Source organism: Vicia villosa, linkage group LG3, assembly GCF_029867415.1.
Source record: "Vicia villosa cultivar HV-30 ecotype Madison, WI linkage group LG3, Vvil1.0, whole genome shotgun sequence".
NCBI lineage: Eukaryota > Viridiplantae > Streptophyta > Magnoliopsida > Fabales > Fabaceae > Vicia > Vicia villosa.
The window spans coordinates 33,863,733-33,883,720 of NC_081182.1; the positions used below are offsets into that span (position 1 = coordinate 33,863,733).

The window sequence follows — 19,988 nt, forward strand, 5'->3', positions numbered from 1 at the left end:
TCGCCTCATATTTTCCTTTCTAGATATATCTTTTCTCTGAAGGATTACCCAGAGCTAAAAGATCACCCCGTCCACTAACAACCATGAAAAATAAAGAAGTATTATTTTAAGTTAGAAAGTGGTCTATGAGAAGAGTTTAATTTTCTTAGCTCCAAGAAGGTTATGAAGATAGGCAAGATCCTTCTCAGAGATCACACCAAGTGCCTCTTTAGAATTTTGAGGAAGTCGTGATGGTGAAATGGCTGACAACTTAAGTAGAGGAGTGGATGATCTGAAAGAAGCACTCTCATATAGCCAAGTTTGTTTAGCCAATTTTCTCTCTAAATAATGATTATGATCTTGTCCCCAACCCCTCTTTGTTATTAGAAGGAGAGACTGAGCCCGATCTTCAACAAATGTAGCAACAAACCTAAAAGAAGGTTGACCCAAACCAGGGGAGACTGAGGGAACTCTAGTAGTAGAGAATGAACCATGACCAATGAGATAACGAGTGAGGGCCTGAGCCAAAGAAATAACAGTGACACATATGGAAATTTACCATGTGGTAACCGGCTACCTAAAATACGTAACTGGTTACATGAGGCCAACGCCTAATTTCTTAGCCATTTTCTTGTATGGTAATGAGTTACCATCAATGCGTGACCAGTTAACACTTTGTTCTGGCCCAAAGTATCATTTGAAATTTATTCAATTTTCATCTGTAATCCAACATAATCATAATCAAACATGAGAAAAGGCCAAAAATATCTCAATTAGGGAATACATTCATTCACGGATAAACATTCATGATTAACAAGACATGTTATAGCATGAAATAAGTTAAATCAACAATCAACATGAATCAATACCTAATCCCCCAACATGAAATCATACTAAAGGCTTTCCGAAATCATAATCCTAAAGAACCCCACCTTTGCAACCATAATTGAAGGGATGATGAAGGTGATTTCTTGATGATCTAACTCCTTTAAGCTTACTTTTTCTTTAAGCATGCGAGAACTTTGACATGCAAAAGTTTTTCTTCAAGAATGATCAAGAATTTGAATTCTTTCTTCCCCCACTCTTTCCACTCGCCTCCTCTCTCTCTCTCTCTCTCTCTCTCTCTCTCTCTCTCTCTCTCTCTCTAAATCTGATTTGCACAAGTGAAAATGAGAGAAAAATGAGGTTTTTCTCAAGAAGGAAGCTCATATACACATCTATTGAAATAACCAAAAGTTTTTGCCATTTAATCCTAATTACAAATCTTTACCACTAGTGCTAATGAACTTTATTAGTGTTTAAAGAATTTTTATTACATCACCACTGATCATTCATTATTTCTATTAACCATGAATAAGGCAGACCGAGAATATTACACTATCTTTGCCTTAAATAAAATGATATCATAATTTACTATTTTTTAAATTATGCCTTAATGCCTTAAGTGATGAAGAGAAAGAAAACATGTTTATAGATTTTTAGATATCAGAAAGCCCAAAAGCAGCAAGACTGTCTGGTTCGATTGGCTCGCAGAAATTGGGTTTGGTTGGTTCAATTTGCGGATCCGTTCATTAATGTTAGAATACTGGATAAATATTTTATATTAATTTATAAGCAGTCTATATTAATATAAAATATATTATAAGATATTTATAATATTTTATTCTAACAATTAATGAGTTTTATTTTGGACTTTGCTATGGATCTATTGGGTTTTAGCAATTATAAATATGTATCTCTTCTGGTATTTGCAATGTGACAATCTTAGAGATTTATAGAAATAGGGATAAATAATGATTTAGAAATTAAGGGAAACCTTTTAGAATTATCTAGAAGGGTCAGACAATACTTCTTGATATTTTGTGTTTGAGTGATTCATATATTGAGAGGTTGAGAAACACTTAGATAGAAAATAGGGGCTTGTTCTTGGGAGCCTTCAGGATTTTTTCTTGGGAACTCTGAAGGTGGAGATTATTTTCTTGTAACTTATATCACTCTCCTAAAAATCTTGGTGCTCAACTTCATCATTTATAATTCACGTTTAAATCATAGATCTCAACACGAGTAATATTTGTTTAAACCATAATCGCATCCACCATAATATTCACCACCCATTTCTTATTTGTTTGTTTATTTTAAAATGAACTGTTGCAACCATAGTCACTAAAAAATGTTATAATTTGTAAATTATTTCTCATTTCATTTATGCTACAAATTATTATTCATGGACATTCTTCTTCTTGATGTTTGACTATTTCTCATGACTCTCATTTTCATCCGTATTATCTTTTTCAAATGTGAATTTTATGTCACTCATTAATTTTTTAAATATCACTAAAGTATAAAATCTCGTTCTTATCTTCTAATGGATTTATCCAAATCAAACACATTCATTAAACTTATAGAAATACAAGCTTACAACTATGATCACTATCATAATCAATACTAATTAAACTTCTTATTTCTTCATAGTGATAAGAATCATTATTGTAGTGTTATCTAATTAATTTATGCCCTACCCAGTATCATGCCAACTATATTTTGTAAATAACTTTGTCCATGCTCTAGCATATTTCTAAGCTTTACACGAGAATTGTCACCACCACTTAACGAACCACTTTCATTTGGTGGAAACATTTCCCAACTTCTTTTCTTACTATTTCTTGTAGTCACCTTCTTCCCCCGTTCAAATTCTCACTATCTCTATAAATGGACATCTCTTTAAACTATTTTTGTATCTTGTTCGATAAGTTCTTCAACTGCAGCGAAATCTCCAAGCCATGTCTCTTGTTGGACATGTATCTCTTTTTGGATGGATTATTTAACTAATTAATTATCGAATTCTTCAATAGGTTTATCAACAAATCTATAACAAGTTTAAATTCTTTAACATGATCTTTAATATATTTTTTGCAACTTCTTTAATAACCTTACGGTTGCTTGCAAAATTTATAACTTTATCAACCATTATCAACACCTTTTCATTAATCTCTACAAGCACAAGAAATAAGAGTAGAGGATGTTCGTAATATAGCTTCACCTCCTTTTTATTGGAGATTACCTTTCCCATCCTAAGGGTGTTTCCCAATCATGGTAAAAAGTCACAATTGCCCCTAGAATCTGAAGATGCATCACCGGACCCACCTTTTTTACACACTCTTTAGCGAAAAATAGTGAGGCACCCTTATTTTACCAAAATCTTGTCTGGAGACGCATCTATGTATCAACATTAGAGTGAGTCCGGAGATGTATCTCTGTAACAACCCTTAATTCAAAATTCAATGAGTTTTCCGGAGATGAATCTCTTGAATATGCTATGTTAGGTCAAAATCAGAAACAACCAAAAATAATATTAGAATATTGGAAAAAAGCATAAGTTAACATCAAAATACTTAAGATTACATATATAATAGTTAACATTAATTTAACATTACATTTCATTACAAACGGTTGGTCTAGGACATTGTAACATCCTTAGAATATCTTTGGTCGATCTTGCAATCATCAGATCCACTTCAATTGGACCCTTTGATGGGTAACGATAAAATGTACTCCACATAACCTTTAAATTATCATCCATCTTCAGTTCGAGATTGTTTAACTGTATCTTCCCTTTGTCATCAATAGAGGGTGAATGATACTTGAGCTTGATCCAATTTGGATTTTATATCGACGAGAGACGTCTCCTTGGAGACCCTAAATTGAAGTGGGGGCTTTGCGCTTTTGAAATACACAAATGCAAGATGGGGATATGTGTTTATTCTTGGTCTTTCAAAGTAATTTCGCACATTTGCCAAGCCTATGTAACATTGTGCTCTTTTATAGATTTCAAAAATACAAAACCCACAAAAAAGTCATATCCGTCGAAGTAACACTAACAATTTCCAAAAGTGGAAGCCTATACTTGTTTGCCTTGTATATGGAATCAATTATAAGTACAATAGGAAATGTGTTGAACAACATGATAGTATCAGGATGAGTCCAAATTTTATCTCCAACTGTGACTCCAATCTCACACACTATGTACCTAGAATCATAATGGTCATCACCCATGAGCTTCAAGAGTAGTTGCATTTTCATATCTTGGACCTTTTACCGCCTTGTTTTTTCGGGCACACACATTGTATACTTGTTTGATATTTGAAACATTTTGAGGTATTTCCTATTTCAAAGTTGCAAGTACGTTTTTCGACCTCACCATGTTAATTGTCATGTCTGAAACAAATTCCTTTTCCGTCGGAATAATGCGACATACAATTGGATGATCGACTAGCTTATCACTTAAGGCATGATTATGTATACCCGAAACCACATTAGATTTCCATGTATCACTTGCCTTACGGTATCCGCGTAATTTAAACGAACACTCACATTTTTTCGATCTGTTGTCATCACGTTTCAACTTTCTAATCGGTAGCTGGTAAATTCCATTTATTTTTCTTCTCATGGCTAAAAATGCTTGTTTTCTATCATTATCATTTTTGAACCTTTCGATTATAATGCCAAACTGCAATTTCTCGGCCTCAGTGCGGACCCATTGTAACATATGTTCACAAACAATAAACTATTGACTATTTGTAAATTGTTCAAGAATATCTACCTCGACAACAACCAATATAGCACCTAGTTACACATCATTTGGTTTAACATCATCCATTACTTCATCCGATTTAACATCCATCCTCCCAATAGCTTTGAGAAACATATTCGAGTGCACCCTACCTAATACCAACTGTTCCGGACTGGCCCAATTACCCAAATTGGCCCAATTCACTCTTTGACCCAACGCGTTCTGGCCCAAACACGCGACAGCCTTCCTTGACACGTTTCGGGCAATAGCAAGTTAGGATCGAGCACGCCGAAGCTTTGTGCTCAGCAACGACTAGCTCTCCGCTTTTCTTGGCCGCAAATCACGCATAGGCCCTCAAAAGATGGAGTCGACCGTTACAGAATTGTCTTATAAATAGCCCTCTAGCCTTAGAGGGCAAGGTAATCACATTTCAACCCAAAATCTCTCACTTTTCTGTTGCACCTTGTTGTCCAAACACTTACTTTGGCATCGAAGTGCCTTGCAGGTACAATCACCTTTTTTCTCTCAACCGATCCGAAGTTTAAGCCTCACAGTTGCTGCCCACCTGTTCTGCTCGTAACGATCACCAATCATAATAAAAAAACTGATTAAAAACTCAAAGTATCAGGCAAATCCAAATATGGATCTATAGAACAAATAAAACTTAGTTCGGAGATGCATATGTGAACTCAACATTATTTTTTCAGTTAAAATACCATATTAATATATGGAATGAAGGATGAAATGAATGAACATTACCTTAAATTTCAACTTCTTTTTCTCCTTTGTTGTGAAAAATACCATAATGATGTTTTTGTGTTGAAAAGTTGATTGAGAATGAAAGATTTTTTTAAGGGTTTTGAGAGTGAAGTTGAGTTTCTTCACGAGGAAGAAGAACATGCAAGGTGGTATTTTCTTCAATTTCCCGCTTGACATTTATGGATAAGTGTCTCTGGAATCGTCATTGAATTGTTAAATAAACAAACTCAGTAAATAAAAACATCATACATGGGGTTTTATGAAAATGCATCTTCTAATTTTCCCCAAATAAAATACATAAATGCATCTCTGAAACAGATTTTGGCAAAAATGAAGTGGTTGACTGAAATACGACAGGTGATGTTTATTTAGGTGCATCCAGAGATGATGCATCTCCGGACACGGTAATGACATTTTTTAGGTTTTTAAAGTTGTGAGATGCATCCTATGAGGTGGCATAAGTGTTTCCTTTTTTAATTTTATTTGCATCTTCAACCATCTTAATAATGTGTTTGTCCTTGGATAACGACCTCAACCTCAAATGAAAACGAGTTATATAATTTGGCTTCACCTATTAAATTTGAACAACACTATCATATTTTCCACATTTTCAATAGTGTAAAGAAGATCAAAATAATATAGCATATTTGGTCAATCTTCTCCGAAACATTAATTTTTCCACCCACCCATTTAAGTTTATAACTTGCATTTATGACAAAATTACATTCGTGAAAGGTATCCAGTTTAATCAATTCACTATAATCATAAAAATTAAGGTATTATTCCATCTGTTTTTTTATTATAAGTTGTTTTGTATTTTTCACACATATTAAGAAAGTAATTATTATTGTATGAAAAAATTATGAAGAATTTTACAATTGATAACACGATTTTATATCATATATTTAGCTTGAAATCCATAAATATTATTAGCATTTTCCCTTAATTATATTGTTTTATTGTGATATTATGCGGGTATTTGCGATATTTCAGGTTTTACGCTCATATTGAGACTATTTGTGAAAAGGAGAGAAATGGAGCTAAAATCACTACTATTTGTGCCTAAAAGATGAAAAAGGAGTGCTGAAGCAAGAAAGGGGTGCAAAGAAGGCCCAATTCTGCAAAGTACAAGTCCAGCCCACAAAGAAGCCAATTGCGCGTGGCCCAACTCAATCCAGCACGTGGAGACGCACGTCTCCAACGTCTCTATGCCACCTCACCAAAAGGAGACGCACGTCTCCAACTGCCTCTGAGATCTCCTCCACTTGAGACACACGTCTCAAGTCGTTCAAAGGCCCTTCCCCAAAAAGTGGAGACGCACGTCTCCAAGTCCAAGTCAAGAAGAGCTCCTCCTTTCACGCATTCCAACTGCAGACCCTCAGCTATAAATAGTGGCTGATACTTCAGTGTAAAGGGTCCGAATTTCTGCTAACGAAGTGCTGCCGAATTATTTCTTCAAGCATTTACTTTCCTGCCTTTCATTTAACCGCTTTATTTTTCTCACAACAATTTCTACACCGGAAATTGTTGTGAATCTTTCGTAGATCTAACCTTATGTTAGATTTATTTTTATATTCCTTGTTTTTAAAATCCTGCCCAATAATTTCCGAAGAACGATCCAGCCAACCTGTGGTGGAAGTTCGAGTACTTCAAAATTCAATCCATTGCAATTTATTTTATTCAGGTTTATCATTTACCACTTTAATTATTAATATTATTGCATGATATATTATATGCCAATTAATATGCCTAATATTATGAACCAAATTTATTTATGCATGTTTAACCATATTAATATGTCTGGCTAATTAATTAAGATATCGGTATGTAAAGTAAGTTAACCGTGGGCCCGAAATAAACTGGCTTAATTATGTTTTATTAAATATCACTTGTTTTTGGTTTGTATGTCTAATTTAATTAGTAAGTCTTAAAACCAATAGAGCGAAAGTTTGAGGGGTTAAGACGGTCAAAGGTTAAAATCAATAGAGCGAACGTTTGAGATCTTTAACTGGATAGTAGACATGGGACATTAGTTTTAAGGATGGCGAAAGCGTATTAAAACTAATTAGAACTTATTTATTTTCAAAAAATGTTTTTACACCCGCGCGGGATGGCGAAAGCGTACGTTAGGGATATTAGCATGTTCCGAGTCAACAGAGCGAGAGTTTGAGATTAGGAGATTTAAGTAGATAACGACTTCATAAAACAAGCATTTTATTAATTACGTTGCTTCCAAAAAGCTTTTCTAAATCTAATGGGATGGCGAGAGCGTACATTACGAGTTAGGACAGTAGTCTGAATCAACAGAGCGAGAGTTTGAGAGGAGGACTTTTAATCAATAGAATTAATAAAGATTTTTAATCGAATTAATACATTAGCCAATGGACCTTCGGATCACCTAAGTTAAACGAAATACATATTGATATCCACCTATTATTATATTTCTTAGAATTCACAATCACTTCCCCTTAGAAACAATCAAAATATCAGTAGCCTTAGTTTTACATAGTAACCTTAGATAACGGTAGGCCGATTCATAGTCCCTGTGGATTCGATATCTTTTAAAACTACACGACACGACTGTGTACTTACAGTCATCAGATTAATAGACACCTAAAGTCGCGATCAACAATATTATCCTTCATTAATTGCATGGAAGAATGAAATATAAATAATTGAAATAAGAGATGATAATAAATACTTAAGAGTATAATAGGAAAATAACATTAATGATTCTTTGAAATTGCAAAACGACATATATTTTGGCACAATTTTTTTCTCCAAAGCGACTAATAAAAAAATCGAAGGAAGTAAATTATTTACAAGTAATCACATCTAAACATTAACATCATTTAAAAAAAACCTAACATGAAAATAAAAAATAAATAAAGATACTTAATGAACATTATAGCAAAACATGAAAAGTGAGAATCGAATAAATCAAACTAAAAAAATAAAATGGCAAACACATAAGATATCTGAAAAATACCATGCTAAAAAATAGACGAATAATAAAATGAAAAATCATAAATAAATTTATCAAAATATTATATTAATAGTCTTTTATTTATTTATTACAATCTATTAGTTTTGCTTTGAAGTTATTTTACATAGAATTACATGTTCCAACCTGGCCATGTACTTACTCTTTCTTATAACTATTTATTTGAGTATCCTGATTCCTGGTCAATAGACTAATGATAAAAAAGTAAATAAAAGATAATAGTAGAAGATAATGAAATATAATTTATTATTAAAACAAAGTATAATGAAAATAAAAAGTTAATAAAATTTACACGCTTTAATAAAAGGAATAAAACAAATAATAGTGATAATAACAAAAATAGGGTCTCATTGAGACTAGTGATTTTATAGCATATACAATACCGAACAAGAGAAATATTAAAGGTGCATTTGATTTGCAAAATAATAAGTGTTAGGAAGAATAAGATAACATTATAAAACATTATACGATATTTTTTTGTACTCGACTGTATTTGATGGTCGATGCAATGAACACTTTATTTTACTGTAATTTGTTTGTTATGTCTATAAAGCGGACAAAAATATAATTTTTACTATAATATTTTTAATGATATATATATATATATATATATATATATATATATATATAATTAATATTAATATTTATGATTTAAAATATCAATTGATGAGAAGGAGGAGATAAAAAGAGGGAGAAAGAGAAAAAAAAATATGAATGAGTGAAATGAGTGTGTGTTTCTCATTGTTTAGTGAGAGACGAAAATTAATGTTTTTATTGGATTCTTTGTCATTTGTTACATCTATCTATCATATGAGAAAGGTCTCCCTTTTCCTCAATCCTCAGTCATTCAGCAAATGTACCCTCAATTTTCCACGTCATACTCTTTTTTTTCTTACGCACCGGTTCCGGTTCCGACCTACTTAGTACATCGACTAATCCGGCTCGTGCTATAGCAGTTGCAAAGTTTGTGATTTGTAACGTTAAGCCTCCATCATGTTGCAGTTACAGATACTTTAATTCTCTACCCATCCACGTTCTAAACTGCTACACTTTGGTTGATCAATGATACGCCCATCCACGTTCCAATCTTTCTCTCCAATCTTCTTCTTCTACAGCGCGGTTTCAGACAACCGTTTCTCTTTCTTTGGGCTTCTGATTTATTCGTCTTCTCTCTCTTTCAACTTTGATTTTGATTTAGTTTTCAAAGTTTCAGGTTTCATGGTGTTGGCTCACGCGGAAGGGGAAAGATCCATCGCCGATGCAGTTTCTGATGATGCGTGGTGTTGGTTGTGGTGGACGGCGATTAATATTCTAAAAGAGGTTCGGTTTTATATATATTTGTTATTACTTTGAATGATTTGTTAAATTCTGTTTGGATAAGCTGTGACCTAAGTTTGATGTGGGTTTATGTAGGTTCGATGATGAAGCACAAGTTTGCTTGACCATAAAAAAGAAAGGATGGCAATGAGAGAGATTGATCGGTTCTTTGTAGTATTTTGATTTTGTTTATGCTTTGAATTTCAGGTGGCGGTTCGTTTCGATTTGGATTTCTAATGCTGTCTCAGGTATAATGCTTAAATTTTTTAACCGCATTAAAGATTGTTTATTCGACGTTGTTGGAATTGAAATTCTGTTGAAATTATGCAGGATGGGAAAAGTACGAGAATAGTATAACATGGTATATCTTGCCATCTCAGTATTTGGATGGGCTTATAGCTTGCCACTTACATTCAGCATTCAGGTATAAATATAATCAACCAATTAACACTTCAGCTTTTGGCAGAAGAACGATAAGTAACACCGGTTTTCAACTCTGATTCAGGATTTTGCGTATCTTTATGATCCAAACAATGAGACTGCTGGAGCGTCATTCGTGAAGCTGAATCTTCTTCCATCATCACCAATGCAATCTAATTGATTCTACCTTAATTCCATTCTCTTCAGGTACATTTTCATTCAATTTTCAATCATGAGTTTCAATCATCGGTTGGTTTCATTTTATGCAAGAGGCTCTCAGGATATGAAGTGTGTTGGAATGCAGTATCTTGAAGTTGTTCGTAAGCTTAAGGAATGGGGGTTTCAACCTAAAAGGAGTATTTATTTGGCTTTTGCTCTTAATGAGGAGATTGGTGGACATGATGATGCTGAGAAGTTTTCTCTTTCTGGAGTTTTTCAGGATTTGAATGTTGGTATAGCCCTTGATGAAGATAACTAAACATTGCCTCTTCTTAATTGTTTACTTTATAGCATAAACACTTATAGCACTTACATTTCCTCTTTATTCATTTTAACTTTGTATTCACTTTCAAACACACAGGGCTTCCTTCTCCGGACGACCATTACAGGGCATTCTATGCAGAGAGGAGTCCGTGGTGGTTGGTGATCAAGGCTGTTGGGATTTCTGGGCATGGAGCCAAACTTTATGATAACTCTGCTATGGAGAATCTTTTGAAGAGTATTGAGACCATCCGAAAGCAGCGTGCCTCGCAGTTTGACTTGATAAACTCCGGCTTGAAGGATCTTGGGGAAGTTGTTTCTATTAACCCGGTCTTTTTGAAAGCTGGAACTCCATCACCAACAGTAAGTCAATCATGGTTGTGGACAACTATTTAAACCTTTATGTAATACATACGATTGATCGTTCCATGAATAGAATAGAATCAAAAACACAATCTTGCTCAACATTTTTTTCACATTGTAGAGGAGTCTGCCTGCCAACTATGTTATGCTTACTTTTGAAATGACACTTCATTTCACATATTTGTGTGTTAGCTTGTTAAGAAATTCCAGCAATTGTCAAGGTTGAATTCCCCCTAATGATTATACTTTTGCTCTGTACCAGGGTTTTGTCATGAATTTGCATCAATCTGAAGCAGAAGCTGGATTTGATATTAGAGTGCCACCAACCGCGGATACAAAATCACTAGAGAGGTGAATTGCCGAAGAGTGGGCGCCTACTTGGCGTAATATGTATAATCTCCTTATTCTGAGTTGATTATCTGTTGATTTACATTGTAAATGTCTTTAAAATGCAAAACGATTTCATATGTCAATTTTGCTTTATGATTTTTCTCTTCACATCCATGGAAACATTTGTAATTCTTTCATATTATTTGTTACAGGAAATTATTGATATGTGTGATTATTCTGTTGGGCTGAGCCGACAATTGAAGGGATCAATTATCCCATCAGAACGTAAGTTTTTTTACTTATGTTTTGATGCCAATTTCTTTCCTTGATGTTTTTGTTCTGAGTTAATTTTTTCAATGCTTTTGCTTTACAGGTCCAGAGCATATGATGTTTGAGGTTTGATATTAACCTGTGATTGTTCTATTATTTACTATTTGATCATGGGGGTTTATTTATGAAATTTAACTGTTTGCTCTTACACTACAGGTATGGAACCCCCTGGGAACCGTAGGTGTAATCACTGCTTTCAATTTTCCATGTGCTGTACTAGGTATGCTTTTTGTTTTCCTATCTCAATACTCACATTAATAAACTTCTGGTCATGTATTCCAAACTTCAAGAAAACTACTTTGCATATTCTAATGATTAAAATGTTATGTACATACCCTGATCATTTCTGTTTTGTCTTAGGATGAAATGCTTGCATTGCACTAGAAACTAAAATTGTTACAGCGTAATAAGATGGTGCTCCCTATGTTAGTGAAATTGAAATTGACAGATCTGAATTTTGGTATAAATGAATTGGTGATCAAAGATGTGATAGTATGCGAGAAGTAGAAGAGAGCATGGTGACATTGTCTGTGAGTAGTGTTCTCTTTGGAGCTTTAATCTAACACTGCACATTGGAGCATGGTAGTAAGTTGACACCTATAGATAAGGATGTTGGTATATGTAGTTTGTAATGTACAGTGTTAAGTTCTGTGGCATTTGTATAGGTGGGTGTTAATTCGTATCTACACTTACTTTGCGAAGTAGTACGTCTGTCGATCAATAAGCGAGGAACGGATGAAGGGGCTCCACAAGAGTTGTGGCAACAAGAGCTGAAATTGACTTGAAAATTGTGGCTGATGAGTATCAAAGGAGGGACAGTGTCCCTCTTGATCGTGCCATTGTTAAGTATACCACTGGTGACTATGAGAAAATGCTTTAGGCACTTTTAGGACATGATGATGCCGTTATTAGGAAGAGAGCAAAACTTGAATGTTTCTATCGATGTTTCGAGCCTGCTCTAAAACTATGCTCCAGTATTCAGGGAAGCCTTTTATTTGTAGCAGCAAGGCAGTTTCTGACTGGTATATTCCAAGGAGAATTATCTTTCATCAAAGTGATGTCCCAATTCTACCGCCTTGGTTCGGTCGCTGTAGGATTTTCTGCTGCATTGGTGATTGAGTCATTAATTCGATAGCTTCCTTTTCGGCTTCGGTTATGAGGAATGCTCGATCCTTTTTCCGATTGAGCTGTTGTTTCTTCGTCGTCTTCTCGATCAGGTTTGAGCATTATTTTTTAGAATGGACCGGCGGCGTAGTTTGTTTCTTTGGGCATTTGTTCTATTGGGTTTTTGTTGTGTTATGGTGCAGTCTTGGATATTTGCTCTATTATTGTGGTGCAGTCTTGGATATTTGCTCTATTATTGTGGTGCAGTCTTTGACGTCTAAGTGTCGTGGAAGTATTAGTGCGGAAGATGGCGTGGGACTAATGTTATGGTGTGATTTCTATACCTGAATTTTCTCACTGGCTGCGTTTGAACAGAACAGTGCCGACATTGGTTATGGGCTGATTTTTGAACTGCCTTCTATTTTGTATTGCTTATATTTTGAATCTTTTATTTCAGGTTGCATGTGTACCATGTGTTGTAGTTGTTGGTGGAGTCATGTCTATGCTCATGGTAAGAGTTACTACCTATGTGTAACGCTTAGGGGTATTACAATGGCTAAGGTTGTTAACTTTGGTTTGCAGAGTGATGTCACTGGTGTTTTGACAAGGTTGTTGCGGTCTGAGATGGTTTCATCGACGTTGAGGTTGATGAGAGTGTTCCCCGTGGTGGTGGACATGAAGTTTTTGCGATAATGAGGTTTTGAAAAAGGTCCACGACCGCGAAAACCGCCGCGACAACGACGGTAGTGGTTAATATTCGGTCTCATCTTTGATTATATCATTTCTACAAATGACATCAAGAACCTGTTTCTAAACCTGTTTGGGCAACCGTCGGCGATATTGGTGCCGAGTGGTTCTCAACTCTCGATCGGTTCTCTCAATCTTACACTCAAATCATCACTTTCAACATCACGGTACTTATGTTCGGTTTCTACATGCTGAAGCAACAAAAACATTGCTCATCGGTTTCACGAGACAAAAGAACGACATCGTTAATTTTTCGGTCACAAACCTCTCAATATCTCAGTCCGAACTGCAACAACAATAACTCTGTTTCCTCACTCTGTTTAGTTCCAGAACGACAACAACATCCATGTTTTCACGTTCTATATGATTCTCCACATTTTACTGTGAGAGCCTTTGTCTGCATGTATTCTCTTTTATGTGAAATCATAGAATCCAGACTGTGGAGGTATATTTGTCTGCATTTTTTTTCGTGTGATCATCATTTTCAATTTACATTCTTCACATTTCTTGCATGAATTTTCAAATCCTTTTGTATGAGCATTATTGTGGTTGCTTCTTAAAGTTTATACACTATCTATTAGAAAATAGGTAAGAGGCAAATGTTGTTATGGGGGAGAAAAAGAAGACCAATTGTCTTCACTTCAGTATCAAGTTGGTTATTAGTGGTAATTGATGTAGTTTTTCTACAACTACAATACTAATAGGTTAAGAGGATTGCTCTGGTGACTGTTTGCATGTTGGTGTGTTGATAATAATTATTGTATAAACTTATTATGAGGCATGCACACATATAGCATAAAAGAGACGAAGTCCATCACCAACAAGAACACACTCGCCAAGTGCGAAAAAGCGTTCAAGGAATCCCAAAACGCCTCAACAAAACTATTGGACTTAAAAAAAGAAGCTGATGATATAGCAACAATCTTCACGCGACAATCGACGCTTAATCTCCCAGCTTCGATGTCTCCATCTATGGCATAAACATAGCTTGGCTCTCTATTATTGCTCACTGCAACAGACACAAGACAAGTATCATTTAGTGCCATTAATTTATCGCAGATGCCATTAATTTCACAATTTTTTGGTGTGGTTTGATTTCAGTTTTTGTTTTCCGGTGTTGATTGCTTTTCTGAAAGTGTAGACATCAAGATCTTCTATTAAGGATCTATAATAATTATTTGTAAAGTTTTATTTGGATATGCTTCATGATTTTGATAATTGAGTGATGTCTCTAATCTGTTTTGCAGAGTTACGTCTTGATATTTAAGTCTTGATACAATGGACATGGACAGAGAACAATTACAGGATACATAAACCAAAACTAAAAACTCTCCTTGTCTTTATATATTTTTTTATTTGTCACTGTAAAATATATATGTACATGTATCATTTAGTGTTGAGTACACGTAATGCATGTTGGTTTGCAGTCTGAATTTGAAGATATTGGAGATGAGTGTCTGAAATATTGAGATATTGGAGATGAGTGTTTGGATATATGAGATATTGGAGATGAGTGCTTCTGCGGAGTGAACTACTTAACATGGTTTAAAGGAGATGTAGATAGTCATGTTTGGGTGGTTGAGTTGTATATTCTGTTGTTATGCTAAGATTTGAATATTTTAAAATCATTGCTTTTGTTTCTATGCAAGTTTGTGCTTAGATTTTCATATTATTTATTATTGTTATTTTAATATAATTAGTAATTTAGATTTGGCTATTTAGTAAGGTTCATTAACGAATTATAAACATGTGGCAAGAGCAGTACAACTTATTTGGAGGAATATTATAGGTTCTCACAGCTTTGTTAATTAAACTTGACTATTCAATTTCATGTTTCAAAAATATTAGTTTTTTTTTTTAAATAATAGAAATCAATTTATTATGTCTTTTAATAATTAATCATAATTATTATTTATAACTTTAAAAGATAATCTAATTTAGAAATAAAAACAAAATAAATAGAGGATGTTTAAATTATAACTTTTTGAAATTCAAACTAAATTTTAAAATTTGATTTTTTGTAAACACACGGGTATTGATATGCAACACACGCATGATACTGATATTAAGTTGTTGATTTAAATATTAAATAATTACGGGAACAAATTTACTATTTATTAAAAAAATTATAAATAATATCAAAACAAAAATATTTATATATAGGAATAATTAAGCTATTGATTCAAATATTGTTATATATGGAAAAAATTATAAAAATCGATTTATTATCTTTTTAAAAATAATAAACTATTTTAGTTAGTAATAATTACTAATTTTTTTTAATAAACAATTTGTACCCAGTGAGATTTGAACCTGAATTAATAAACTATTTTGATAAAAGAATTTTATTTACAAAAGAGAAAACAATTTTATAACACACCAATACTCGTGAGAACGCACGAGTAGCTCACCAGTACACAAATAAATGCACGGGTAATCATACAAAAATTCGTGTGAACGCACGAGTTATTGATTTTTTGTACAATTATAGAAAAAAAGTAAAAATATTGTATTAATCCAAACACAAAAAAGATGTTATTTTTTAATTATTTATTTATTATTGATTTAAATATTTTTATAGATAATTCCAAAAAAAATATATTTATATATATGAATAATTATACGATTGATTCAAATATTTTTATATATGAAATAATATATTTGATTTGTAAATTGATTTTAATCAATTAATATTAACGAGAACATGAATTTAGTGATTAAAATATTGAATATTAACGAAAATATTAAATTACTGATCAAAATATTGAATATTAACGGGAACATAAAGTTACTGATCAAAATATTTAATAATAACGGAAACATGAATTTACTAATAACATGAACATAAAGTTACTGATAAAAATATTGAATATTAACAGGAACATGAAGCTACTGATCAAAATATTAATATTAGCGGAAACATGAAGTTACTAATCAAAATATTGAATAATAACGGGAACATGAAGTTACAGATCAAAATATTAAATATTAACGAAAACATTAAGTTACTAATCAAAATATTGAATCTTAACGAAAACATGAAGTTACTAATCAAAATATTGTATATTAAAGGGAACATGAAGATATTGATCAAACTATTGAATATTAACGGGAACATGGAGTTATTAATTAAAATATTGAATATTAACATAAAGCGGTGTTAATATGTTGAAAATAATGTAACTAAGTTTATTGCATTGGACAATCAACATTGTATTGTGTATTCTTTATGCATGTCACATTTTGTTCTACTGTTGTTAAAACAGTAATAATTTAAGTCAAATAATTGATTTTTCCAATTTTTATTGTATACTAATAAAAGAATACTTAGTTATTTCTTTTATTTAAAACCAATTATTTCTCAATGGAACCTCCACATTTCTTAAATGTATCTTTAGTTGTATTATTCAATCTAAAATAATATAAACTTTATTTTCTTAATTACTTTTTATTTTCAATATTCAATTTTTTTAATATTAGTATTTTTATAGCTTTACCCATTTTAACCAAAATTTAGTCTTTTACTAATATCTTTTATTTTCCTCAATACAAATGCGCGAAAACGACGGGTACCCGTGCGAACGCACGGGTATCACACTAGTTCAATTATATGATAAATTTCTTTATCGAACATGATACAAAATGCACACAATTTTTTAGAAATGGAATAAACAAATGAAATAGATGATCCAAATTATGACATGATTAATCTTATTGAAGACTAAAATATTAAACCTAAAGAGAAATATTAGTCCCTTATTTAATAATAAATGTTACATTTTAATTCTTTAAAATATGTTTCATTAGTCTAATTAGTACTTTCTGTAAAATTTTATGAAAAATTGTTAACTTTTGCCTACGTGGCATGACAACAAGACATTTGTTAATAAACAAATAGTATTTTGTTTAAGTCTGAGAGATTTTGTTTTTGGAGCTTAAAAACCTTTGCAAATTGTTAATAATGTGTAAAAAATACAACATCGCTTTGCTATCACAATAATCAATAAGTCCTCCAAAAAAAAAAAGTAATCACTCACACAACAGAACATACAAAACAGAGCTCATAAGTCTGAAAAATCAACAACCAATTAAAATAAATTTGCATAATATTGTGATTCACACTATACAAACTAGGGATTAAAAAACAACTAAGATCCATATAATTTCAAAAGCCCCAAACAACTAGGAATTAAGAAAACAACTTAGAAAAGACACAACAACATAAATTACAAATTACAACAATATGAAGATTGTATTTCATCATCGCAATAAGAAAAAAAAAACATATTTAATAAATTACTAGATTAAATTCTCACTTATGGAATATCATGAATAAAAGTTACTAAGAAAATATAACACTCCACAAACATAAAGTATCGTTAAAATGGTGTGCATCACCATCTTCGTCACTTGAAACTTGCATAGAAAATGTAAGAATGAACACTTTATAAATGAGAGAACCTACACATCTGTCACCTTAAGGTTTTAGGTGGAGATGTGGTGTGTCTCTCACAAAAGTGTGTCCCAAGTAAAGTGCTCCCTCGTTGACCCCCTCGAGTTGCCTCCAACAAGTGGTCCCTCGAGAAAGGGACCATGGATTAGTGAGAGAATCTACACACATGTCACCTTAAGATTTTAGGTGGAAATACACACACGGTTATGATACACATAAAGACTAAACTCTAATCCTACTAACAAATACTAGTATAGTTTCTCCTCAAAGAGTTTTCAGGCTTTTGCAACCCAACAAGGTATAAATCTTTCTAAATTGAAATGACTTCTCCTCTTTGAAGTTCTTTCTACAAACAATCTAGGAAAATAAACTTTATAACTGCTTCAGTGTTTCCTCCATATAGAATACATTTTAAATAACCACACACACAAAGTTGTGTTAATTCTAACAAGTTTCAAAAGTTTCCAACAAAATCTCAAAAAATCTCAGAACAACTGCATCAAACACAAGTAGTGTAAGAAAACACAATAAAATATTCTTCAATATGTAATCTATTGAATAAATATAGATAAGTAGTGAAATGAAAAAAACTAGATTGAGAAACTTATAAAGTATATAAAAATTTTCACATTATGATTGTTGCATTTCCTCAAAACCTAAATTTTGAACACATTTGAACAATTTTTGCTATGTTGAGTACAAAGCAAGAAAAATCAAAAGCCGGAATAGAAAAACATAAATGACTTTTCAATAATGATTCCCCAATGCAAGACAAATGGACAAAATCTTCTTAATAAAACGGGGAGTTAGAGCCTTGCCATCAACATTTTTTTCGTGCAATAAAAAATGATAGTGGAGAAAGTTAAATGGAATACTTCATATATTTTAGGGTTAATAACAGTTTAACTCCTGCAATATAGGTGAGTTTTGATTTACCCCCTTTTAAAATTTTTTTTTGAATTACCTCCTATAATTTTTGGGCACCCCCTAAACATGTAAAAACTAGGGGGTAAATAAAAAAAATTCATTTTACAAGGGGATAATTTTTCCTCTTAGGGTGTGCTTGGAATGCAAGAAGTAGAGGCGAGAGAAAGACAGACGAGAGAGTAATGAAAGAAATTAGACAGTTCTTCTGTTTGGTGTTGCATAGAAAGAGAGAAGAGTGATTAAATTGGTGTGGGACCCACACCATTTATCTTCTCCTCAATGTTGCGAAGAAAGAGGAAAGAGTGTCTCAATTTTTAACCTTTTCCTACTTTAACCTTTAATTATACATTTTGTAATTTTCTTTTCAGTTTTGTTTTGTTTTAAATAATACCACTTGTTTCATATTAATTAATTAATTAAATTGTTAATTAAATAAAGTAATTTATATATGAATTAATTATTTAGAGCTGAGTTTAAATATTTGTTTGTTTATGAAATTAATGTAAATATGATGAAGAATAAATTACATTTCAATAATATTGTAGTATACTTTTAATTCAAGGGATATTTGTGTCTTTTCAAAAATAACACACTCTATTTCTCTTCTATTTCTCTCTTCTTTCTTTTATACCAAACAACATATCAAATCTACTCTATTTCTTATCTCTTTCTCTCTTCTTATTCTCTATCTTACTTATTTCTCTCTTCACACTTTCTCTCTACAACCAAACACACCCTTAGGGAGCAAAAGACTTAGAATTTTAAAATTTTAAAATTATAAAGGGGTAATCCAAAACTTTTTTTTTAAAGGGGGTAAATCAAAACTCGCCTATATGACAGAGGACTGTACGGTTATTAACCCAAATAACAAAATATTTTAAGTCAATTAAAACAATTTCATGTCAACCAAACTAATAATAGTTGGAGTGTCAAGTCTGTCTAAATTAATAATTTTTGATAAAATTTAATAAAATTAATTAATATAATTTTAAAGATTTAATTTTTTTTATTAAATAAGAGACTAAAATAAACTTAAAATTAAGTTAAAAGAACATTACACCTAAATTTATGTATATTTTAAAATTTAACCATTTCCATTTCTAGAAGGGGTAATATTTATCTGGTCAATAACTAATTTAAAAAGAAAATCAGTTTTTAATTGCTTTTTGGTTTTACCTCCTCTCATTTTCCGCTTTCACAACTCA

At 32.3% G+C, this 19,988-nt stretch overlaps 1 protein-coding gene and 1 pseudogene across 1 annotated transcript; both read left to right on the plus strand.

The window, feature by feature from the left end:
- Nucleotides 1-10,272: 10,272 nt before the first annotated feature.
- Nucleotides 10,273-11,307, plus strand: LOC131657856 (uncharacterized; annotated as a pseudogene).
- A 10-nt stretch (nucleotides 11,308-11,317) lies between these two features.
- Nucleotides 11,318-11,964, plus strand: LOC131655363 (aldehyde dehydrogenase family 7 member A1-like). Its single transcript, XM_058925245.1, has 3 exons — nucleotides 11,318-11,507; nucleotides 11,596-11,618; nucleotides 11,709-11,964. The coding sequence occupies exons 1-3, from the start codon at nucleotides 11,342-11,344 to the stop codon at nucleotides 11,808-11,810; spliced, it is 291 nt and encodes a 96-aa protein (XP_058781228.1). The 5' UTR covers nucleotides 11,318-11,341; the 3' UTR covers nucleotides 11,811-11,964.
- The last annotated feature ends 8,024 nt before the right edge of the window (nucleotides 11,965-19,988 follow it).

Coding starts and splice junctions, on each gene's coding strand:
- LOC131655363 (XM_058925245.1), top strand. CDS start 11,342: ATGCAAAACGATTTCATATGTCAATTTTGCTTTATGATTTTTCTCTTC. Junction 11,508..11,595: donor ATCAATTATCCCATCAGAAC/GTAAGTTTTTTT, acceptor TTTGCTTTACAG/GTCCAGAGCATATGATGTTT. Junction 11,619..11,708: donor CAGAGCATATGATGTTTGAG/GTTTGATATTAA, acceptor CTTACACTACAG/GTATGGAACCCCCTGGGAAC.